A 26,716-nucleotide genomic window follows, 5' to 3' on the forward strand; every position below is an offset into this window, starting at 1 on the left:
GTTTCTCCGAGTCTCTGACCACCACAGGTATGAATTGACATTCCCTAACTCATAGTTTGTCTATCCTCCTTTCCCCGCCAATGTGGAGGCCGAGTTGCCTCCGGCAGCCCCAAAACTGTCGGAAAACGCAAAGTTGCGGGATTCCCCTATTCTAAAATGTTTATGTCGAGTATGTTGAGTTATGGACCTTATTAGATACTGTTAAAGTTGCATTATAGTACCTTTAACATCTGAGATCTAGTTTTGACAACTAGAATAAAGAATATCACCTGAAAATATATTAAAATCTCCATGTGAACTCATATTTCAGGATTTTCCTAAAATGTATGATTTTGGTTCTTTTTCTGAGCTTATGGATCTGTTTTAGACCTTATTGAAGGTTGCTAGGACTAGTTATTGTCATCCTTAACTTCTTTAGTCTTGTGTTGAAGTCTTGAACCAAGAAAAAACACATTTTACTTGAGTTTTGTCCCATAGAAGCCGAAAAGCTACACTTTTTGAATGATTTTGGTTTATGAAATCTAATTTTGAACTAGGTTTTGTTGTTAATACATAAATCACATCATGTATTACAAGTTTGGTTGGGTGTGTATGTGTTTAAAAGAAGAAGTAAGTCCACAATTTAGGGTTATGTGTGTGTTTAGTGTGTGTAAACCTAAGAATATGTTTGGAATCATACATACCCTAATATTTGCACAAATGATGAATAAAATATGGAGAAAATGTGAATAAAAGGTGTGTGTACAACATAATAGTACAAGAAGGATTCTGGAAGTAAAAGTATAAATAAAGTACAATATACATATTATCAGGAAATAATCTAAGTAGAGTTATTGGTATGGGATGTAGGTGTTCGGAGAGGGAGAAGTTCATCTAGCTCACATCAATAGTGTTGTTAAAATTTTGCTTGTTGTATTCGGGTGAGTCTTCTTACTATACTCTAGGACACTAGGTGTCATTGTATACTCGTTTTCTTTGTGACTCTTGCATGAAAGTTTATATTTTGTTAGGCGAGGCCCATTTATATATATTGTTAGGCAAGACCCGCTTATATGTTTGTTGGGCGAGGGTTGTTTACATGTTTGTTGGTCGAGGCTCGTTATGGTATCTGATATATTGGGAAACTCGCTAAGCTTTGTTCTTACAGTTTTAAGTTTAAATGTTTTAGGTACTTCTGGCAGTAAAGGGAAGGGCGTGACTTGATTGTATCGCATCCATTGGAGATTCCACATTTTATGATTTTGTGTTTATTACTCTGATATCTGGTTTTGGGATTTGAACTTATATGTTAACTATCTTTTATTAGGTTTGAAACTTGAGATGGTTTTTATTATGTTTTAAAAAGATAAATTTGCCTTTGAAAATTTGGATGTTTCATTTACTCTATAGTCTGAAACTTATTTTTGAGTCTTTTACTTTAAATTAGAGAATTCCACATGAAGCCATACATAACTTTAACTTCTCTAAATTCACTACCTTGGTGAGCATATCTTCATGGATTCTTTGCACCAAGGATTTTCATTATTTTGAGCATACCTTCGCAAATCACTTATCTGATAAAATGGTTTCTCATTTGGATATGCGTCATTTGTGAATGGAATACCATATTCTTTGCGAGATTAATGTCCGGGTACCAAACTTCGTAACCATGTGTTCCTCAGTGAAAAGCGGCTACGAATGACCAGTAACATATTATATTGACGGCTACGGTTGGTAACTCGACGACTAAGATTTAACTGGTTAGAACCATGTTTAAGGGTTGTTTGCTACTTGTTGATTGAGTAAATGTCTGACTGACTGAGCCATATCCAACTTTTTACCAGACCCAATCAGAAGCATATTAGAGGTTATAAGGCCAAATTAGATGCTTCTAATTATGATATCAAATGATTTGAAGCTTACAAGTCAAGAGACTACTTTGAAGCTTACGAGACACTGCTTTGAAACTTACAAGTTATACGTTTCTTCTTAGCACACCAATTAAAAAATATATCAAAGAAAACCCTATGTACTATACATAATTAGGGGTGTTTGGGAGAGCTTATTTGAAATGATAAGTGATTTTTAACTTATTAGCTTATTAGCTTATAGTGATATCAAAACAGAGTTTTAGAAAGAATGTTTGGATTAGCTTATACGATGTTAAAACGTTGTAAGTTGATAAACACTTTTTATTGTTTAACAAAATGACCAGAAAAGGCTTTGATACGATTATAATTCATAAAGAGTTTTGATAAGTAAGTTATCAAAAATGATTTGATTCATAAATCATAATGCTATAAACTATTTTTAAAAAGTTTTAAAACACTTATTTTAATTTATACCTATTTAAAATAGATAATAAATTCTTAGCCAAACTTACGGGTGCTCCCATTTTGGAGATTTTTGAAGATTTGTGGAGTGTGATCCTCACGTGACGAAAGCGGCTACCTCCTAGGGGTTCTTTTTACTGTACATAATCATTCCTCAATTACTGCTTCTTTAGTCCTCCTCGCTTGCCTGCCCAAGGCACAACCACAACAATGGTGGAAATTGAAGATGCCGATGACACGCCGAAGACCGCAACCGCCACCATCACGGAAGAAGAATCACGTCCGCTGTTAAATAGTTCAGAGTCAAAGCCGCGTTCTAAATCGGTAAGGACTAAGGTCCCTGAGGTGGAGGTACATCTTTTCCGGCGCGGAGAGGGTCCGATCGATGTCTTTAAATCGAGTTTAGGTGGATGGGATCAAGATCAGCTCGAAGTTGGAGATATATTAGACAAGTATGGATTTAAATCGGTGTATGCGTATAATACACAATCCGGTAGGGGTGTTCCGATCCGGTTTAACGCTAGAAACGGTCGATCTATGCTACCGTACAAGGATGGATCCGTAATTTTCATTGACGGAGAGCCCAAGGTACTCGATACTTCTTTTCCCCTCTGTTTTACCCTCAGTTATCGATGTTCACTGTATCACTAAGTTCTAATACATCTTGCTGCTGAATTTTCTAATTTATGCTTCTTCCAAACGTATAATTTCGGAATTGTGAGACGAAATACTGTTGTTATCAAACCCAATTTTGGTACTATATTCCAACAAAATCTTAAATTTGACCTTAAAACTGATTCTACGACCTTAGAATATCATAACATCATTGGCTTCAAAACAGGTGATAGGGATAGATGTTTGCCTGTAGACTTTAGTGTGATTTAGAAGAAAATTAGGGCATCACAAGAAGGTAAATTAGAGGCATGAAGGGGGTTTTGATCCTATACTTGTTAATTATTTGTTCTTGGTATCAATTTGATTCTAAACGCCATTTTATAACACTTGGTGAAGTAATGGTGTTATTATTTATCATCGTGTGTAGATTACTTATTTTGTAGATTATAATGACTATGATTTACTTATTTCAGGACTCGTTAATAAAGCCAATCACCAGGATCCTAGTAGGGGTTGCAATATTAACTGCAATGATAATTTTGGTGATGAAGGAGACACCTGAATGGGTTAAAAAGTTGAAGTTTGCAGGAATCAACTTCAACTTCAACTTCCCTCCATGGGTTCTCGCATGTGTTGTGATTGTTTTCACACGTTTGAGGAAAAGAACCAGAAATTTCTTCACAAAACGCGCTTAACATTTTCTGCTTTCTTCATTCAAATCACACATTTCATAAGATACTTCTCTCATAAATTTTGTGGTTTTGCTGCTCTGCTTTAAAGAATCCATGTTTTGATCATGATTTTTGTACCAATATTTTTTTGGATGCTATTATGTTTTATCTATAAATGTCTCTGATCGTATTATACCTTTCTCTACTTTCTACTAATTTCTTAACATTTGCTCGACTCTTAACTTCTAAGAAAACATTTGAAAGCCATTGTTGTATTAAAATGATCAAAGAAAATCTTTACATGAAAAAGATATAATGTAGAAAAGGATTATGTGATCAAAGAAAAATTTGAATGGATTTGATCGGATTATTAATATATAGCTTTTCTTGTGTTCTGTTGACTTTGATCCCTTGCGTTTTTGAACAACTTTAGACAAGTGTTTTTTCTTATTACTAAAAAAGGCTTGCATAGAATCATAATAATGTTTCTTGACAAAATTGCAAGAATGGTCCCTGTGGTTAGGTCGAAATTGCCACTTTGGGCCAAACAGGTTTGGACTAGCACTTATGGTCCAAAGATTTTCATTTTCTTGCCACTTTGGTCCAATTTATTTTAAACTTTTTTTAATGACGATTTTGCCCTTGGTTTTGTTTTTTCAGTTATTTATTTATTTATTTATATAGTTTAATATTTAAAAGAAAAACAAAAAAAGAAAATACCTCTCTCTCTCTATCTCTCTCTCCTACCTATATTCCTCACATCTTTTTGCTAGAATCCTCCAAAACCACCGGTCATCGCCGCCACACCCATGACCACCGATCAACTCCACCACCACCATTGATCAACGTCGACAACAACACCTGTGAGCACCTCCACTAACACCCTAGATCATATGAAAGTCGGATCAAGCTACAGATCTAGACTGAGAAGGCTACAACCACCACTACCAGTCAAAATGTATCAAAAGTGTTTGTTGATCTGAAAACAAAAGAAGGGTGGCGGCGACGATATAACGAATGAACTACGAAGAACATATATCTCCAGCGATGACGGGCGACGATACGACCGTTGGAGCTTCTCCAAACGAAGCTAGGTTTTTAATGAAAGGGGTCAGACGGAGCTAGGGTTTGCAAACCCTAAACTGGTGAAGGTGAGAGCAAGGCAGCGACGACGTAGTAGTTGTCTGCGGTGGCTTCCTACGCTCGAGGTGGAGATCTGGTAAGATAGGGTGTTCAACGGATCTTCACCTTCAAACAACCACGGATCCGACAATGTTGCAGATCTGGTAGGACGACGCTGATCTACACTATTACAACGAACACAACGACGTTGAAAACCCTTGGGGGGTTTTGATGCCTTTCCAATCTTCGTCTTTGAAGCCCTTCCCTGCCGCTGCAAACCCTAGCAACTCGACGAAGACGATGGTTGAGCCGCTGCAAACTCTGAAGTTAGGGTTTATTGGCGGCTTGGGTTTTCATTTCTTGGTGGCTAAGTCGATTTGTCGGAGCTGGGATAGTCAATTTGTCGGAGCCGAGAACAACGGAACAGTGGGTGAAGGGATGGGTGTTTGGTGGTGCTACACGACCGGAGGGAGGCGGGGAGGGGCTGTGAAGGTGGTGGTCGGCAGCCTCCTTTCTTCGTCGGAGGAAGAGATGGTGAGAAATGATCGGGTCAACTGTTTTTTTGTTAAGAGAGAGAGAGAGAGGTATTTTTTTTGTTTTTCTTTTAAATATTAAACTATATAAATAAATAAATAAAAATGAAAAAGCAAAAACCAAGGGCAAAATCGTCATTACAAAAAAGTTTAAAGTAAATTGGACCAAAGTGGCAAGAAAATGAAAACATTTGGACCATTAGTGCTAGTCCAAACCTGTTTGGCCCAAAGTGGCAATTTCGACCTAACTACAGAGACCATTCTTGCAATTTTGTCATGTTTCTTTCAAGGTTTCTACCAATTCCACAAACAAATGATAAGCTATTTGAATAGAATATTGTAATTAACTATTTGCACCTTGAGATGCAAGAGCAAAAATTCTATTTAGTTTAAAAAAAAGGGGAAGACGTTATAAAAGTTCTTATAATCAATTTAGTTTTTATATGTTTTTTTTTCAATGAAGTGTCAAAAACCGAAAATTGTATTAAGGGACTGTTTGACAGGATCTGAATTTTTAAGAGGGTCTGAATTTTTAAGATCTAAATTTTAAGATGTTGTTTGGTTGGAGCATCTGAATTATTGTGCTGAATGGTAAAAATGACCATTTTACCCTTATTTACTATTTTTGTTGAATTCAACATTTTTGTTTTATAAAATAACTGAATCCACATAATAGCAACCAACTTTACCAAGGATTCTCAATAATAGCAACCAACATTTTCTTGCACAAAAAAGAAACACCAAGATTGCTCCATATGTTACAACAACTTTATCCGCAAACATAAGAAGTTAAACAGGAAATAATGAAAATAAACAAAGATTACATTTGCATTTGGACTTTTCAAATAAAACATTCAATCCTAACAATTGCATTTGCTTGTCAAATAAAAATAATCAATCTCAACAATTGCATTTCCATTTGCATTTGTGTTTCAAAGGGTACCCTTCTGCAACTCCCTTCTCTAATCTCCATAAAAGGTGGTTTTCTTCTTCCGTTTATGTATTAGCCTCCACCATAGGTGCTGTAATTGCAATTTTGTAAAGGTAGAGCAATCGGGGATTTTTGTGCCATTACCAGCCGTTGTTGTTTCTATGTGAAGATGAGCTTCAATAGAAGAAGATTCAGGACCTTTCACTTACAATGAGTGGACCAATGAAACAAGGTCCTAAGTTACCCTGCTTCCTAAATTAGGATTCATGCTAGACTTATATATGTTTGTGATAATTGTTGAAAATATGTTGTTTGCATCTTGTGTATGGTTGTGCCTTGGTATCAGTTGATATGGTGATATTCATGCTATATGATAATTGTAAATTGCATGTGGATATGATGTTTCATGAATTGGTAGTTATATGCTAAAGTATGGTGACATCTTAATGAACTTCATTACATGATAATTGCTCGTCTAAGCTATATGAGCAACATGATTATTTTGGTGTATGCATGCTTTTGCGGGGTGTAATGGTGACATGGGTAGAACCTTGCAAGTCTAATAGGTTGAAAGAGCTTAAGCCTTATCGGTTGTTAGTTGCACGAACTTTCTAGATGGTTGTGTGACACGTGGTTCGTGTGCACCTCGGTGTACGGGAACTGGAGTGGTGTTGGCTTTATGGTATGGTCGGATCAAACATCACGTGGGAATCAAAAGGTGTATCAGTAGAATTGACACTGTTTGTACCAATCCTGAACGATACCGTAAAGTACTTGTACTTTGCAGGTCGGAGTAGCGAAAGTGGAAGTCTTGGGGTTGGTGTATTCGGGTGGAAGTCATGAGCCACTTAGAGCACTAAACTGGCTGAGCACACGAATAGTAAACGAGATTAAGTTGTTGGGTAGACCGTCCCTAAGGAACCCCAAAGTAGTTAATCGGTTGAATTAAAAATTACGTATAATAAACGGTGAATTAAATTATATGTAATAATCGGTTGAGTTAAGTTGAAAACTATATGATTAAAATAAATTATGTTATAATATTACTTGTTTTTCTTGACTATCCATTTTTTCTGACCGTGACAGCCGCTTTGCTTCGCAGTTTTGGAATAAACTCCAAGAGGGATTGGACACGAGAGTTCATTTGAGCACGGCCTATCATCCGCATACGGATGGCCAAAGAGAGAGAACCATCCAAACGCTTGAAGATATGTTGCGGGCATGTGCGATTGGGTATGGTGGTTGTTTGGATAAATACTTACCTTTGGTGGAGTTTACCTACAACAACACTTACCATGCTAGCATTAACATGGCACCCTATGAGTTGGCTTGAGCCCGGGGAGAAACAATTCGCGAGCTCGGAGATCGTTCAAATTACAAAGGATAAGGTGAAAATAGCTAGAGATCGCTTGGCAGTGGCTTGAGAAAGACAAAAGAAGTATTCAGACAAGAAGCATCGACCGAAGACCTTCGAGGTGCGAGAAAAGGTGATGTTGAAAGTCTCACCTTGGAAGGTTATCATTTGATTTGGGAAGCGGGGTAAGTTAGGACCTCGTTTCATTGGTCCACTCATTGTGTTGGAGAGGATCGGAGATCAGGCTTACAGGTTGAAGCTACCACCGGAACCGGAGGGAATAAATGATGTGTTCCAGGTTTGTTATCTCCGAAAATGCTTAGTGGAAGAGCCGAGTGTCTTATCGTTGGACGAGCTGGGGCACAAGTCGATGTGTTCGACGGGGACGTCGAACTCTATAATGAGGGGTGAAGGTGGGTTGCACCTGATCCCACATCGGCTTGGAAGGAGAACTAAGCACTCCTTATAAGGGGTATGAATACCTTCCTTGTCACAACGCGTTTTAAAGCCGTGAGGGCAGCATATCCCATAAGAACTCTGCAGTTAAGTGTGCCCAGGCGAGAGCAATTCAGGGATGGGTGACCCCCTGGGAAGTTTTTGTGGCGGGAGCCCAAAGCGGACAATATTGTGATACGTGCCAGAGGGGGATGTTACAAATGGTATCAGAGATAGGACACGGGTCGATGTGTTCGACAGGGACGTCGAACCCTATAATGGGGGGTGAAGGTGGGCTGCACCTGATCCCACATCGGCTTGGATGGAGAACGAAACATTTCCTTATAAGGGGTGGGGATCCCTTCCTTTTCACAACACGTTTTAAAGTCGCGAGGGTAGCAGATCCCATAAGAACTCTGCAGTTAAGCGTGCCCGGGCGAGAGCAATTCAGGGTGGGTGACCCCCTGGGAAGTTTTCACGCTGGGAGCCCAAAGTGAACAATATTATGATACGTGCTAGAGGGGGATGTTATAGAGTGGGAGGGAGAAGGGGCGTGTGCTAGAGGGGGATGTTACAGAGTGGGAGGGAGAAGGGGCGTGTGACAGTGCTCTAACTCTTAATTTTCCAATTAAGAGGCTACCAAATAAGGCCTAAGTTTGACCCTTTTACCAGGTCAACAGGACGTCTTACCTTCAAGAATTATATCTTTGGTTCAGGTATTATGTTTTATTACAAATTTGGTCCAAAATTTATACTTTTTGCTTAGATTTCAAACTTTAGTTCCAATTTCATCCTAATATAAGTTTTTTTTATTATTTTTTTTTACATTTAAAAAAATCGAATATGTTTTGTTTGTTGTATAAAATTATATTTATACAAAAAAAAAACAAAATTTTTTACGTAAAAGACACCTATGAAATATGTGTTTGTATGTGTGTGTGTCTATATATATATATATATATATATATATATATATATATATATATATATATATATATATATATATATATATATATATATATATATATATATATATACACTAGACGAATGCCCGCGCGTTGCGCAAAAACACCTATATAGTTGAAGCCTTTACAAATATATGTTTTTTTAAATGACTTGTACCCGTGAGTTACATATGAATAAAATTGAATATAATATATGGTTTAATGCTATTTAAAGTTGTTGTTATTGTTAATTAATTTTTAAAAATTTATTTGCTTAATGTTTTAATTTCTATCATTATAATTATTTAAAACATCAAACATTGTTTTTTGATTTTAAAGGTAATAATATAATCATTTATATAGAGTTATTTTTAACTATTGTTATTGTAAGTTATTTTAAGCTACTTATTTGAAAACTTTTAACGATTATAAAAATATCTTTAGAAAATAATTTAGTTAAATTGATATTACAATTTAGTTTTTGCATTTATCACTACAATTTATCATTTTTAACTATTTAGAAAATATTCTTTGATTTTTTAAGTGGAACTGAAATTTATATTTAAGTTGACACTGTAATGATATATTTAAATTAACAATTTAAGTATTTTGTCCAAACTGTTCAAAAGTTGTGGGTTTAAACTGATAATAGTTTACATAAAACAACATTTTAAATCTAATAAATTAAGTATAATATATTAAAAGTTAAAGACGTAACTTTATAAGTAGAAGTAAATATATTATTTTAAAATTGAAATTTAGTTTAGTTATGATTACACTTTATGTTTGATATATTAATTTAACATTATTAATCAACTTATAATCATTATTAGAAAGACACTACAGTTCATCACTTTTAACTATTTACAAAATATTTTTTGGGTTGTTTAAGTTAAACTAAAATTTATATTTAAGTTGACCCTGTAATGTTATATTTAAATTAATAATTTAAGCATTTTATACAAATTATTCCAAACTTGTATCTTTAAAATGATAATGGTTTACATCCAATAATATATTAAAACTAATAAATTAAGTATAATATGTTAAAAGTTAAAAAACATAACTTTATAAGTAGAAGTAAAGATGTTATTTTAATATTGAAATTTAGTTTATATATGATTACACTTTAGGTTTGATATTTATTTAACCTTATTAACCAACTTATAATTATTATTATAAAGAAATTGAAAAGTCATGGGAGTTTCAAATGAATGTGGTGAAAGAAAAAATGCATGAGAGTTTCAAATGCAAGGTTCAAGGAAAAATGTTAGCTTTATAAAATATATATATATATATATATAACAAATAAACATAATGAATCATTAGATGATTCAAAAGTTAGATGATTCACAAGAAAAAATTCCGAAAAAAATATCTTCATGATTTATTTTTAAGGAAATCAAGAAAAAATTCACTTTTATGACAATTTTAGTGAATATCAACAAAATTATTGTAAAAATGAATCATCGAAATGTTTTTTCGGTTCCGGTTCGGTTCCAATATTTTAGTAACTGTTGACACCTGTTCCGATTTCAACATTCTAGGAACCGTCGGTTCCGGTTCAGGTTCCGGGTATGCTCTATCCTACTCGAAACCTTCTTACCATCTAAAAACTGATTATGATTGCAGCAAAACAAGCGAAGTCAAGAACACACAGTACAAATCGTATTTAATAGATTTACTCAGGTCATCCAATGCATAATCAACAGAGTTTTTTTGAGTTAGTTCCTCCTGAACAAAAGAACCACATATCAAAAAAGGAACTGAGAATCACAATCTATTACGACTTTTATTGGCTGGAATGAATGGGATTCAATAGCCAACTAAACCATAAAAAACTCTGTAAAGCTAGAATTAAAAAGAGCAGAAAAGAAAACGAATTAAGATGAAAATTAAACAACTCAAACTCTTGTTCTACAATAGTCAATCCGGATTTTAAGAATTCCCATCGATTAAAAAAAACTTATTCAATCCAGTAATTAAAAAATGTTATTGATTTTTCCGTCAATTTGAATCTTTTTTACACCTAAACGAATCTTAAGAGAAATCCAAATGGATAGTTGACATATCGTCATGAACCCATAGGAGGCAGTGCTCCGGTTGAAATTAAAACCTCAAGCAACCATATCATTTTATGAAAAAAAAATGGAGTAATCGAAATAAAGAAAGATACAGGCCGTTCAAACAAATTAGGGCAAAAGCACACCTGAAATCGTGAAATGCAATATTCGATTCAAATGAAATTAGGGAAAATCGTGAAATCACAACTTTCCCTTCAAATCTTCTCCCGATCTTTGATTTCTCCATTTTTGTTTATGCTTGTTTGCTTTCTTTGTAGTTCGGTACTAATCTAAAACCGAAACCCTGAATCTTGCTCGTGCAGGATCTTGATGGTGGTGATGCGGTAGTTTTTACACAAACAAAGACATAGAAAAGGTGGAAGGGTTTCGGTGTTGCATTTCCTTGGTACGATGTTGCTACTATGGTGGTTCGTCATGGTGGAAAGGACACCGACGGTGGGAGTTTTGCTGACAGATTGTGATTCACGGTGGAAAAAGGGGAGCAACCGAGTAGACCCCAACTTTGGGTGGTTTAAGACGAAAGGAGTAAAAGCGGAGTCTAAGGTGGTGGTAATGTCGATGGGGCATGGTGACCGAAGCAGGTTGAAGTCACCGGTCTTGCTGGTGGGTTTGGGAGAGGAGGAAGCAGTGATTACGTTTCAAAGAGTAGTCAGGGAGAGAGAATACAAACATAGTGTGGATTGCAAACCGTCCAAATATCTAAAATTACAACCGCTGCACTTAACATCCCGTTAACTAATTACTATATTACCCTTAATATTTAAAATACGTTTTTAATTAACTATAAATGGCTTATCATTCTAAAAATACATGTGTAATCTCCTGAATGGTTCTTTTCATTTTCACAACATATTTAGATTTTCACAGGAACCTACTTTTATATATATATATATATATATATATATATATATATATATATATATATATATATATATATATATATATATATATATATATATATACTCACAATGACAATAAGTCAACAATGCCTTTACCCTTACAACAATTGTACAATGTTTATTGAAATCAGGATTTAGTTGTCGATGAGAGAGTTAGGATGGACAAATATATAGATTACATACGAACCACTTCAATGCTAGTAGATACACATACTACACGTTTAATGCCTAAGGTGTTTCATGAGCATACCGCTCGGATATGTGTTGTTTTTGATGGTACCTTGGTTTATTGGAAATTCTTAGGTACTATGTGTTTTATATAAAAATATTGTGTGACAAAATTCTACAAAATTACATTGATAATATTTTTAGTCATTAACATCAATTCAAGAACTATTAGACAAGAAATATATTTATATTCTATAGGGTTTAAAGTGTAACAATGTATATATATATATATATATATATATATATATATATATATATATATATATATATATATTACCTGTAATCGTGACTTTCATAATATACAAACAAATATAATTACCAATTCTATTTTGGTATCAGAGCCAACCTTAAAAACACATTACGACAGCCACATCCCAGCCGATCCTCCTTCTTGTCGATCTACAAACAATTCGACAACAACCTTCTCTCGCTTTCATTGTCAGACATGACACCTATTACTGTTTTCACTTCAACTGAGAAAACATCTCACACAAGTTTGACTTCACTCAGTCGCCTACAAACTACGGGTATTGGAAAACAATGATACAACCGTTCTTGATTACAAACGATCTATTTGGCTATGTTGACGGCACAACCCTATGTCCTCAGGCCAGCATCGTTTCAACCACTTCATCCGGCAAAGATGGATCAGAAGTATCCGTTACTTCTCAAACCAATCCAGAATATGCAGCTTGGGTCAACAATGTGAAACATCCCAAAATTACAGACCAAAAATTTCGTTTGAAACACATTATCAAAAACTATAATCATCCATAATAAAAAAAAACCAAGTGTCATGTATCTCAAAATCTCATATCAAATACTGTATCAAAACCAAATGAGAAAATATCAGAGTCTCAATCAATCCCAGGCTGAACAAATGGTGTGTGCACTGCAGTCTTCCCGAGCTCCTCTTTTGAAAACTGAGTACCTAAAACCAAAACTGAAAACTGTAAGCACGAAGCTTAGTGAGTCTCCCCAATCTACCACATACCATCTACACATAACATGCAACTAGGAGATACGGGCCTCGCCCACACTCCGCTAACTGGAAGATACAGGCCCCGCCCACACTCCGCTATCTAGGAGATACGGGCCTCGCCCACACTCCACCGTCTAAGAGATACGAGCCTCGCCCACACTCCACTGTCTAGGAGATACGGGCCTCGCCCATGCTCAGCTACTTCGAAATACGGGCCTCGCCCACACTCGGCTATGATGAGATACGGGCCTCGCCCACACTCAGCTAGTCATAAAGGTACATACAAGTACTACATAAACAACAAGTATCACTAAGCATATACATCTGTACCATATCAGTCATCTATGAGATACGGGCCCAGCCCACACTCACATTCCCAACAACACATACATGTATCACACAGACAACAAGTATAGCAATCCAATAATCTGCCTGTTATCTATACTCAGATAATAATGAGATACGGGCCCCGCCCACACTCAGCTATTATCACATCTCATATACGGGTCGGCCTTGGTGCCTTAGACCCGTTCCTACTGGAAGAGGACTCACCTCACACTGCTGAAGTCCCGCTGACAGAACCATAGCTGCTCGATGACAGATTCCTGATCTGTCAATATCAAAATAACACCCAATTAATGATTGGGTTCCAACTCATAGTCATAAGTCCACGCTTGGGGGTAAAAGACTACTTTACCCGTAACTTGGCTTGATTCAAGCCCAAGGCCCAATCCAAAGGCCCAAAATTCCAAATATAGCTTAAAGCCCAACATATGGCCCAATTTTTCATATTAGGCCCAAACCTCTACATGGACTTCCCTTAAAGCCCAATTGTTCAGTCCAGTCCAACATGTCTTATTCTAGGGGCCCAATATCATACAACCATCTAGGCCCCAAACTATGGCCCAACTATGGCCCAATTTTCCAAATTGGGCCCAAACCTTCCTATGGGCCTTACCCTAAAGCCCATTAAATTGTTCTAGTCCATTTGCTTGTTCTTGGATGGCCCAACACAAAGCCCAAGTGAAATTAGGGTTTCACATAAAATGATGATTAGGGTTAAGTGTTTCTTACTTAACCCATTAAGGACTTAATCTATTAAGTCCTTTACTCTACTAGATAAGTACTATGAAGTGATTGGGCTTAATACACAATCCAATCTCAATGGCCCAAGAGTGGTTCCAATAAGTCTAAGGCCCAAATACTCACAATTAGGGTTTTCTAGACCCTAATTAGGGTTTCCACCCAATCATGGCCCAATAGGCCAAAAATTAACCTTTAAGCCCATTAGGGTTTTGCTAGGTCCGTTAGGGTTTTGCTAGTGGGGCACCACCCACTACCACTTTGGGTAGTGGTGGTCAATGGCGGCTCACGGCGGCGGCAGCGGCCACCATTTTCAACGGTGGTGGCTCGAAATCTTGACGCAAAATCGCATATCCCACTTCGCACATAATGTACACATACACACAGCCACCCTACACAATGGCTGGTGGCGGAAGGAGGCGGCAACATGGTGGTAGAAACGAAATAGAGGCGGCAGCCACCATGGTTGGCTGCCATGGTGGTGCGCCTTACTTCTAGCCAACGTCCTTCGTAAGTCCCAACAACATCACACAAAAAAAATACATGGAAATGGCCACTTTCAGCCACCCATTTGGTGGCTGACGCCGCTGAGGTTGACAAAAATGGCGACCAAGTCCGGCAGCAAAAGAAAACGCACACGAGACGAACTTACCGAGATTTTTCCGGCAACGTATCGACGTGAAGACGGAAAACGAAGGGGGAAGAATAATGGCGTGCTGCATCGTTACTGGAAGGAGGCAGCAGCGTTCACTGTTTCGTTCGTGGGTCTCGGCGGCTCTTCCGACTGCCCATGATGTCCCCGGCAGTAGGTGTCGCGCTGGCGGTGTTCGACGGCCTTGAAGCGGCGGCGTCGGACCTGTGATGCAACGGCGGCTGAGGGCTCTAAGGATGGTGGCGGCGGCTGAAACTCCTTTAGGTTTATGGTTAGCAGACGATCTCATACAGGAGGGAATAAGCCATCGCGTTCCTTCCGCGTCCATACCAAACTCGTGTCCCCTTTTCCAAGTTTGGCCCCTCCTCTACAAGTCTTTTTCAGTTTAAGACCAAAACTTACCTAACAACCTCCTGCCCTCAGAAATATTTACAAATTAAATCTAATACTTACCAAATAGCCCCTTAGCCTCCATAATCTTTTCAATGAAGTCCCAACAATTATCATTTAGTCCCTGCCTTCCATAATACTTTATAACTAATCCGGAAATTATATTTTTAACCCCCGACTTCTAAAATTGTAACCATTAGCCATTCGAGACCATCCTTGATATATAATTATTTATTTTAGGGCTACCATTCGTTCATAAATTTCATCTATTTAATTATTTAATAAACTAGGTGTTACACAATGATGCCCATGTCCGAATGTTGATATTGTCTACAATCTCTGAAGCATCATTCCAACATGTTCAGGGCACTACATCACATGATCTTTGGTTGTCTCTTGAGCGTGCTTATGCCCCTCATACCTCCTCACGAGAATACACACTAAAGACACAACTTTTAAAAATTGCAATGAAAGGTGATGAATCTTCCTCAGCCTATTTAACTCGTGCTCAAGAATATTCTAGTGCTTTAGCCAACATTGGTGAACCTATTAAAGAAAAAGACCTTGTCATGCTTGTTATTTCTGGTCTAAGGGACGGATATAATGGCCTGAAATCCACGCTTCTTGCATGACAATCTCCTAATGCCTTTACTGAACTTCATGGTCTTTTGGCTGATCATGATTTTATGATCAAAAAGTTACCCACTAAAGTCTCATCGGCTCAAGCTTTCTTGGCTACTACAACTTCTCGTACATCTACCCAATCAGGAACAACTATTCCCACTGATACCCTTCATGATGTCCAACAGCTTGCACAACAGTTAGGATTCCAACTTCAGCCACTCGCCAATACACACCCTGCACAGGCTAATTACACACAACGATCAGGAAACACTCGCCAATTCAACAACATGTCTGGTCGTGGGAGAGGTTTCTCTAACAATCGGCAACACGGAGGAAGCACCAGATCTCAATTCACTTGGGCGTCAAATCAAAATACAGTATATGGAACTTGCAACAGGTGCGGTATTGGACACGTTCCATCCCAATGTCCAAACCGTGACCCAACTACCATACGCCCCAGATCACAACCTTCTGCAAATTTTGCAGATTTTCGATAACAAACAGCTGGTTCTTGGCTAGCAGACATTGGTTCTAGTCATCATGTCACTCCATAACTTTCTAGCTTTGATCAATATGAAGCTTATCATGGTGACGATCACATCCACGTTGGCAACGGTAATTGCTTACCCATTCTCCATATTGGTTCTTCAAAACATCACTCTCCCAATAATTCTTTCTCTCTTACAAACTTACTCCATGTTCCTAAAATTAAACAAAATCTTCTTTCTGTTCAAAAATTTTGTCAAGACAACAATGTCTATTTTGAATTTCACTCTTCCTATTTTACTATGAAGGACAAGAAAACTCACACCATCCTCCTCATGGGTCCAAGTAATGATGGTCTTTACTCCCTTCGACTTCTAAGGCTACAACTAGTTTCTAAAGTTGCTTTCTCAAGTACCCGTTCCACTTCAACCACTTGGCATTAACGCGTGGGACATCCTCATTCTCAGTTGTTGAAGTCAATGCTTTCCAAATATCGTTTACCCTTACTAGATACTTTTAATTCTTCTAGTTGTGAGTCTTGTTCCATAGGAAAGTCATCAAAACTTCACTTGTTACCTTCTACTTATAAAAGTTCGAATGTTTTGGATTTATTATTTTGTGATGTTTGGGGTCCTGCCCCTGTTACCTCGTTCGATGTCCACCGTTATTTCTTATTATGTGTTGATCATTTCTCTAAATTTATGTGGATCTTTCCCTTAAAGACTAAAGTTGATGTTTATGATACTTTTAAAGCTTTTATGGTCAGTGTTGAACGACAATTTCAAACCCAAATCAAGTCCGTTCAGACTGACTAGGGGGGGTGAGTTTCGTAATCTTTCGCAGTTCTTCTCAAAACTTGGCATAACTCATCGACTCTCATGTCCTCACACCAGTGAACAAAACGGTCTTGTCAAGCGACCTCACCGTCATGTTGTTGAAACCGGCCTCACATTGCTCGCTCAGTCACATGTTCCACAACATTTTTGGCATTTTGCCTTTGATACGGCTGTCTATCTCATTAGTTGTATGCCATCTCGGACAAACTCTAACACTTCACCTTTCGAACATATCTTCAAACACACCCCTGACTTCTCTTTCCTACAGGTTTTTGGTTGTCGTTGTTACCCACATCTTCGTCCATACAACAAACATAAAATGGATTTTAGATCAACCGCTTGTGTTTTTCTAGGCTATAGTACATCCCACCATGGGTATCGATGTTATGATCCTGATTCTGAACGGATCTACATTGCTCGACATGTGCGCTTCGATGAACAATCCTTCTCGTATCATGTCGTCTCTTCTCCAACTACAACCACACCATCATATAACCCGTATATCTTGTCCTACCCCAACCCACCTCCTACATTACCACATCAGTCGGCTTCACCAACCCCAACACCGGCTTCACCGATACCAATGCCGACTTCCCCAACTCTGGCCACACAACCATCTACTTCACCATCCTCTGCTGCGTCATCACCACCTTCACCACCACCGCCACCACAACTTCCACCTCTCTTTTACACCTATCATCGACAACCTACACCATCTACCCAACCCCAACCAGAAACATCTATACTCGTTCCACCTCCTCTGCGCCCTTGCCCACCAAACCTGATACATAATCCTAAACAGGTTTCTAAATTTTCTGCAACTTCATTTCACACCTGTTCCACTTCACTCAACATCGAACCAACTACCTTCAAAGTTGCTAATGCTGACTCAAAATGGCGAACTGCCATGAACGAAGAATACTCTGCTCTTGTTCGTAATGGACCTGGACATTGGTGTCACGTGTTTCGAATTCAAATGTCATTGATTCCAAATGGGTTTACAAGATCAAACGAAATCAAACAGGGGAAGTGACACGATATAAAGCACGCTTAGTTGCAAAGGGATTTTGACAACAACATGGGATCGATTACCAAGAAACTTTTAGTCCGGTAGTCAAATCTACTACCATCCGGGTCATCTTATCATTGGTTTTTACACAAAAATGGCCTTTACGCCAACTTGATATCCAAAATGCCTTCTTACATGGGGATCTCCATGAAACCGTTTATCTTCGACAACCCAAGGGATTCGTTGATCCTTCTAAGCCTGACCATGTGTGTATTAATCACAAATCTCTGTATGGCTTGAAATAAGCACCACGTGCGTGGTTTCACCGGTTGTCTATGGTCCTACATGTTCTTGGTTTTCAAACCTCCAAAACTGATCCATTATTGTTCATATATTCCTCACAGGGTGTTCTACTATACATGTTTGTCTATGTAGACGACATCATTTTGACAGGAAACAATCCCAACCACATCGAGAGTGTTATTAAAACTCTTAGTCAAACCTTTGCACTTTAGGATATGGGACCTTTATCATACTATTAGACTAGGAAATTCATTATTGTAAACTATGTGGTACCAAAGTGTAAATTGTGTATCTATATATACATATTATTAATGCAATATACGGAGAGAGTTTTATGGCCAAATTCCATTATGGTATCAGAGAGCTAATTACCCTAGCCGCACTATTTTTTTCCCCTTTCTCCTAAAACCTTCAATCGCACATTCTCCCTGTCGCATCTCCTTCTTCTTCTTGTTCTTCTTTTCTTTTTCTTTTTTTTTCCATCGGCAACCTTCAGTACCTGTCGATTTTCTCCTCCTATTCTCATCAATTAATGGCTTCATTACATCCTGCTATTACTGTCACAAACATCAGGAATTTCATCCCAATTATTCTGGAGATGGATGACGGTCAATACACATCATGGGTTGAATTATTCAAGATTCACTGTCGTGCACACAAAGTCATTCATCATATTCTACCACAAGAAGCTTCTCCCTCTAAACCTGCAACAGACAAAGATAAGGAAAACGTAGATGCTGTGGCCCTTCACAAACGCCTGGATTCCATTGTCCTCTAATGGATTTACAGTACGATTTCAAAAGATTTGTTAATTACCATTCTAAAACCTGATTCCACAGCAGAACAAGCCTGGAAATCGTTGGAAAACATCTTCATTGACAGTAAACCTTCAAGGGCGTTGTACCTAGAAAACAAGTTCAGCAATATCAAATTGGAATCCTTCTCTAATGTTTCTGCTTATTGTCAAGAACTCAAAACCTTGTCTGATCAACTCACCAATGTTGATGCCCCGGTTTCTAATGATCGTCTAGTTCTTCAATTAATCAACGGGCTTGGAGACAAATTTGAAAGCCTTGCTACTATACTCCAACAATCTACACCTCTACCAGATTTCTACACTGCCCGATCAAAACTAATCCTGGAAGAAACCCGCAAGAATCATAATTTCAGCACCATCCTAACCGCAACCACCTCCAAGGCATCGACTGATACAGCAACAGCCGCCTTGAATACTCAGACAACAGCCACCACTGACCGACAACACCATCCACTGCCAACCGAACAACAGTACCGTAGTAGTAGTGTGTGCGGTCAGTTCCAACAGTTTGACTATGGTGGCAGGGGGCGGCACAATAGTAGTGTGCGCGGTCAGTTCTCAATCATATACCCCGACCAACATTGACCAGGCGATGCATACTATGACATTAAACCCGGACCAGAACTGGTATCTCGATTCCGGCGCTACCAACCACATGTCGAATACAACAGGTAACATTTCCAATTATTTCAATAACGGTATACAAAACAATATCGTCGTTGGCAACGGTTCTCAAATACCCATCCATGGAACCGGTAACACAACCCTACAACCACCTTACCCTCCTTTAAAACTTAATAATATCCTTCATGCACCTAAACTGATCAAAAACCTACTTTCAGTTCGACGTTTAACAACTGATAACCCCATTTCTATTGAATTTGATCGTTTTGGTTTTCTTGTGAAGGACTACCAGACGCGGATTCCTATCCTTCGATGTGACAGTACTGGAGAACTCTATCCCCTCCCACTACCTTCTGCTCAAGTCACACCACCTTCTACCTTTGCTGCTTTGACACAAGATCTTTGGCATAAGCGTTTGGGTCACCCTAGTTCATCTTTATTGAGAGTCTTAAATAAACGCAATTTCATTTCTGTTAAGACTTTTTCAGACAAACATTTATGTCAATCGTGTGTTTTTGGTAAACATATCAAATTACCGTTTTACGATTCTGTTTCTGTTACGTGTTTACCGTTTGATATTATACATAGTGATTTATGGACCTCCCCAGTTCCTAGTTCAGGGGGTCACCGTTATTATATCCTATTTCTCGACGATTATACAAACTATCTATGAACTTACCCACTCACAAACAAGTCACATGTCTACTCCACTTTCTTAAATTTCTACAAGCTCATTAACACACAGTTTGAACGAGAAATTAAAAGTTTTCAGTGCGATAATGGAACTGAGTACAACAATAAGTCGTTTCATGATTTCTGTACTCAACACGGGATGGTTTTCAGGTTCTCTTGCCCTCACACATCCTCTCAAAATGGGAAAGCTGAACGAAAAATTCGATCAATAAACAACATTATTCGTATCCTTCTTACCCATGCCTCTCTACCACCAACTTTCTGGCATCATGCCCTACAAATGGCCACCTACATTCTCAACATCCTACCATCCAAAACCAAAAACAACTCCACCGCAACCCTACTTCTCTACAACAAACATCCCACATACACCACCTAAGAACGTTTGGTTGTCTTTGTTATCCTCTTATTCCCTCTACTTCTATTCACAAACTTGAAAATCGATAAACACCGTGTGTATTTCTCGGGTACCCCTCCAACCATAGGGGGTATAAATGTTATGAACTCTCCACCAAAAAGATAATTATTTCTCGTCACGTTCTCTTTGATGAAAATGTTTTCCCATTTGCCAACCTTCACTCCTCGCCACCTTCCTATGACTTCCTTCACTTAAACCAATCCAGTGATCTTCATCCATGTATCTGGGAATCCGTCACCACTACCTCACCAACCCAAACGCCTCCTCCCATTCCTCCAATACCACTAACCGAAACCATCACCCCACCACAATCACCTGCTCATGCTCACGCTCAACCAACATCCACCCTCAAAACCTACACCCGTCGAAATAAACCAACAGAACCTCACCCCACCCCCTAACTGAAACCCAACTGCCCCTACCATCACAACCAACACCATCATCCACCGAGCCTGTCCCTAATCCACCACCACCACCTACCCGTACCATGTGCACACATAGCATGACCGGCTCATCCAAACCCAAACAAATGTTTACTCTCCATACTTCTGCACCTTTCGAGCCACTCCCCCACACCACGACTGAAGCCCTTAACAATCCCATTTGGAACCGTGCCATGACTGATGAGTTTAATGCCCTTATTGATAATAATACATGGGAATTGGTACCGATGCGTCCAAACATGAACATTATCAGTTGCATGTGGATTTTCAAACATAAAACCAAATCTGACGGATCACTTGAGCGCTACAAAGCGCGTTTGGTTTGTGATGGCAGGTCACAACAGGTTGGAGTTGATTGCGACGAGACGTTCAGTCCAGTTGTTAAACCGGCGACCATTCGAACAGTCCTCAACATTGCGTTATCTCACCAATGGGAAATTAATCAACTGGATGTTAAAAATGATGGGTTTTAGGTAAAACAAATAAACCAGAAAACAATTCCTAAGTTCACATGCAACCTACTTTGGATCTATGTTTTAACTATTGAACATACAACTTTGAATTGCAAAACAAGAACCCTAGAGGAGGAGGCTATTTTCGAAAATAGTAAACTAGGGTTTAGGAGTTACATACCTTTCAATTGTTATAGCAAACAATTGATAATTCCCTTGATCTTGATCTTGATCTTCTTGGAAGCTTAGCACCACAAGTGTAATGCCTCTAATGGAATCACACCCAAGAACTAGCAAGAAGGAAACTTGGAGGAGAGAGGGTAGAGAGAGTATGAAATTTCGGCCTAGGGTTTCTTCCTAGAAGTGGTGACCGATTTTAAGAGCTGGGAGGCTCCTTATATAGCTGAGGGATCTAGGGTTTTGGGAAAACCCTAATGCTCCTTTGCTTAGGGCCTAAGCAAACCCAAGGGCCTTATCCAAAGCCCCCTTGGACGAAATCCTTAGGGTTTCCCCTAAAGATTTCGTCCACCTCCTTCCAAGGAGGTTCTGGAGCCTTCCAGTCAACTATCTGATAATTGCAAACTAGTCCCTGCACTTTATAATTAATACTTTTAACCCCAAAATTAATTCTGATTTATTTCTGGCTAACTATTAATTAAACATAATGATTTCTAATTAATATATTAATCTTTTAACATATTAATAAATCATTTATATTAATTTATTAATCTTATAAATTAATATCTCTCCTTTCATAATTTCCTTGTCTAGTTGCTAGGTTGAGGGCAACCCAAAAGGACTGTGCCGACTGAAAAAGTGTTGGATTAGGTGTCTAAGCCCATAACTATAACTGGTATGTACTTGAATTGATAGCAGCACAGTCCTTTTGGGTTGCCCTTAACCTAGCAACTGGACAAGGAAATTAAGACTGTCATGAACTAGATTGTAGATTGTCTGAGGATAAACATGGCAATAGAATTGCTGCAATGTTCATGAGTACTCAGAAATTGAGATTTGAGTATTGTATAAACCCTCAACCTAAGCCCATAACTATAATTGGTATGTACTTGAATTGATAGCAGCACAGTCCTTTTGGGTTGCCCTCAACCTAGCAACTAGACAAGGAAATTATGAAAGGAGAGATATTAATTTATAAGATTAATAAATTAATATAAATGATTTATTAATATGTTAAAAGATTAATATATTAATTAGAAATCATTATGTTTAATTAATAGTTAGCCAGAAATAAATCAGAATTAATTTTGGGGTTAAAAGTATTAATTATAAAGTGCAGGGACTAGTTTGCGATTATCAGATAGTTGACTGGAAGGCTCCAGAACCTCCTTGGAAGGAGGTGGACGAAATCTATAGGGGAAACCCTAAGGATTTCGTCCAAGGGGGCTTTGGATAAGGCCCTTGGGTTTGCTTAGGCCCTAAGCAAAGGAGCATTAGGGTTTTCCCAAAACCCTAGATCCCTCAGCTATATAAGGAGCCTCCCAGCTCTCAAAATCGGTCACCACTTCTGGGAAGAAACCCTAGGCCGAAATTACATACTCTCTCTACCCTCTCTCCTCCAAGTTTCCTTCTTGCTAGTTCTTGGGTGTGATTCCATTAGAGGCATTACACTTGTGGTGCTAAGCTTCCAAGAAGATCAAGATCAAGATAAAGGGAATTATCAATTGTTTGCTATAACAATTGAAAGGTATGTAACTCCTAAACCCTAGTTTACTATTTTCGAAAATAGCCTCCTCCTCTAGGGTTCTTGTTTTGCAATTCAAAGTTGTATGTTCAATAGTTAAAACATAGATCCAAAGTAGGTTGCATGTGAACTTAGGAATTGTTTTCTGGTTTATTTGTTTTACCTAAAACTCATCAGTGGTATCAGAGCCATTGTTTTGTCTTAAATTGAATTGCTATAATTGTTGAATTGCAAATTAGGGTTTATAGCTATTAAACCCTAAAGGCCAAATTTTCGTTTTAGGGTTTTGGATCAAAGGGTTTTCGAAAACCCTAGCCTCCAAAGAACCCTAATCGAAATTAGGGTTAGGGTTTTGGAAACCCTAGCCTCCTCCCCTTAAATTTCGAAATATGCTAGCCTTTTTTTAGGGTTTCCTTGTTTTGGATAATAGTTGCCTTATTGGATAATTGAGATAAATAAGGAAATTATCCTATCCCCATATTTTCGAAATCTAGAAGGGATATGGATTAGGATTAAATTAATTGTTTAATTTAATTAGATAATCCATACAAGATTTAATAAATTAATTAAAAGTTAATTAATAGATAAATATTAAATCTAGTTATTTGGTTTATTTAAATTTAAATTAATAGTTTAAATTTTGAAATTTATATAAACCTTAAAGTTTTAAAAAGTTTAAAACACACCTTATATATGTATTATAATTAAAAGTTAAATATTATATATGTATAAGAATATGGTCAATCAAATCGCTAGTATGCCTCATTCACGAAGCTAGTCTATAAGGGGGGTATAAGGAAACTGCCTATAAAATGGTAGTTGAATGGGTGTCCACTCTCACCCACCGCTTCCTTGATTAGTGGAGGGTCGTTAGCAGAACGGATTTGATAGGACAACTACTTCTCATTAAAGGTATAATGCTATTAAAGAAAGTACTAGAACATTATTTTTCAAAATCCCAACTCTAGTTACTTTAGGAAAAATGTGAAAAGTATGCTAATCCATGAAATTGCACATTATGCTTTATTGGTCGTTAGTGGAGCGTGTGTGGTTAACCAGCACACTAAAAGGCACTAATAAAGAGTAGTAATGGGTATCTCATAATTGTCATTTTGATGGAGCGTGTGTGGTTTACCAGCACATCAATAGTTAATGATAAAGACAATGAGGTTACCAAGCACATTTGCATGGTTATTCACATCTTGTTTGTGATCCTCGGCATCCCAGTCACAAATAGAAGAGCATAATCTGAGATTAAAACATGCCATTGAATAGTTTCGATGTATCTCAAAAGAATTAGGAATTTCACTTCGTTTGTTTCGTCTAATGGTGGAATTGGTGAATCGTCATTCACCTACCTTTATGAAATTTACTCTTGGATCTCGGCATCCCATTTCTAAGTTGTGAATCTTCATAGTTGGATCCTAACCTTGATATTATATCTTTGGGTTATTTTATTAAGGTATCTTGAAATCTAACTAAAACTTTCCTTCTTTTCAGATGTCTACTCCTGGAAACACTTCTGCTTCATCCTCCTCCAACCAAAACTTCTCTTTGCTCAATATCTGCTCCAAAGTCGTTATGGATGGCTCTAACTATAACGATTGGATGCGCAACATCAAGATGGCTCTTCGTTTTGAGAACAAAGAATATGTTCTTGAAAAGGAGCTCAAAGAACTTGATGAGTCTGAAGCTACTCCTGAAGAACTTGCTGCCTACAAGAAACATTATGATGATGCTACCAAAGTGGCATGCATCATGGTAGCAACTATGTCCCCAGAACGGCAGAGGTACTGTGAGGACTACTGGCCTTACGAGATGAACAAGGACCTTATGGAAAAGTACCATAAGCGAGCTCGTCAAGAAAAGTTTGAAGTAGTCAAGTCACTCATGGCTTGCAAGATGAAAGAAGGGGAATCGGTTGTGTCACATGTGCAAAGAATGCAACGCTACATAGAGCGTTTGGTCAAGCTCAACATTCACTTTGATGAGGAATTGGCCATTGACATGGTCTTGAACTCACTACCTGATTGTTATGGTCAGTTTATTCTAACTTACCATTTGAACAATACTGAGCAGACTCTGGCCCAATTGCATAACTTGTTGCAGACAGCTGAAGCAGGGATGAAGGGTAAAAGTATACCCTCCACACCTGCAAGTGCCTCTGTCTTGGCTATTGGACAGGGAAAGGGGAAAAAGAGGAAAGGTCCTCCCAAGAAAAACTGGAAGAGCAAGGCTCAAGCTGGGTCATCTAGCAATGGCCCAAAGGCTAAGCCCAATGGTTCCACTCCCCATGTTTCTGATCCAAAAGAGGCCGTTTGCTTTTACTGCAATCAAAAGGGGCACTGGAAGAGATCTTGCCCACAATATCTGCAAGATATCAAGGATGGCAAAGTGAAGCCATCTTCGGCAGGTATTTACACTATTTCTGCTAATAACTCATTATCTTCTCGTTCATGGGTCCTTGATACAGGATGTGGTTTTCATATCTGTTCTAATATGCAGGGGCTAAAGGAAAGTGAGGAGATAGAGCGAGGAAGGATAAACTTGATCATGGGAAACAGAAAGTCTTCACCAGTAACCAAGATCAGAGTTTATCAGCTTTTGCTTAGTAATGATGTTAGATTAGATTTGATAAATTGTTGCTATTCGTCTGAGATGACGAGAAACATTATTTCATTTCATGCATTGTTCAGACAAGGTTTTAAATATTCTTTTAATGATTTGAATGGTTCAATTTCTGTTTATAAGAATGGTGTTTTTATGTTTGAAGCTTTACCTTGTGATGGTGTGTATGAAACAGTGACTTGTGTTGATAGCTTAGGAAATAGTGTACTTAATATTAACTTGTCTAATAGTATAGACAAGGCATGCTTGTGGCATTGTCGTCTTGGACACATTAACAAGAAACGCATAGCCCAACTCCAAAAGGATGGAGTGTTGGAATCATTTGACCTAAAATCAGATGATATGTGTGAATCTTGTCTTTTGGGAAAGATGACAAAATCATCATTCACAGGGTCTTGTGAAAGAGGTGAAGGTCTGTTGGATCTCATACACACAGATGTGTGTGG

At 38.0% G+C, this 26,716-nt stretch overlaps 1 protein-coding gene and 1 long non-coding RNA gene across 2 annotated transcripts; one reads left to right on the plus strand and one right to left on the minus strand.

Annotated features, from left to right (window-relative positions):
• The first annotated feature begins 2,386 nt into the window (after positions 1-2,386).
• On the plus strand, positions 2,387-3,791 carry LOC145135548 (WD repeat protein). Its single transcript, XM_079069808.1, has 2 exons — positions 2,387-2,900; positions 3,401-3,791. The coding sequence occupies exons 1-2, from the start codon at positions 2,523-2,525 to the stop codon at positions 3,620-3,622; spliced, it is 600 nt and encodes a 199-aa protein (XP_078925934.1). The 5' UTR covers positions 2,387-2,522; the 3' UTR covers positions 3,623-3,791.
• Positions 3,792-10,572: 6,781 nt separating this feature from the next.
• Positions 10,573-11,696, minus strand: LOC145138439 (uncharacterized). The gene is made up of 2 exons (XR_013721528.1): positions 11,127-11,696; positions 10,573-10,651 (listed from the first exon to the last, which is right to left on the minus strand). It is a non-coding gene; the product is annotated as an uncharacterized LOC145138439 (long non-coding RNA).
• Between the last annotated feature and the right edge of the window lie 15,020 nt (positions 11,697-26,716).

The sequence above is a fragment of the Lactuca virosa genome, chromosome 9, assembly GCF_052849685.1.
Source record: "Lactuca virosa cultivar CGN04683 chromosome 9, Lactuca_virosa_CGN04683_v6, whole genome shotgun sequence".
In the NCBI taxonomy this organism is placed as follows: Eukaryota; Viridiplantae; Streptophyta; class Magnoliopsida; order Asterales; family Asteraceae; genus Lactuca; species Lactuca virosa.

What these genes read in the sequence shown, in the direction of transcription:
- LOC145135548 (XM_079069808.1), top strand. Translation starts at nt 2,523, where the DNA reads ATGGTGGAAATTGAAGATGCCGATGACACGCCGAAGACCGCAACCGCC. An exon ending in TCATTGACGGAGAGCCCAAG is followed by an intron (nt 2,901 to 3,400) that starts GTACTCGATACT and finishes TACTTATTTCAG; the next exon opens with GACTCGTTAATAAAGCCAAT.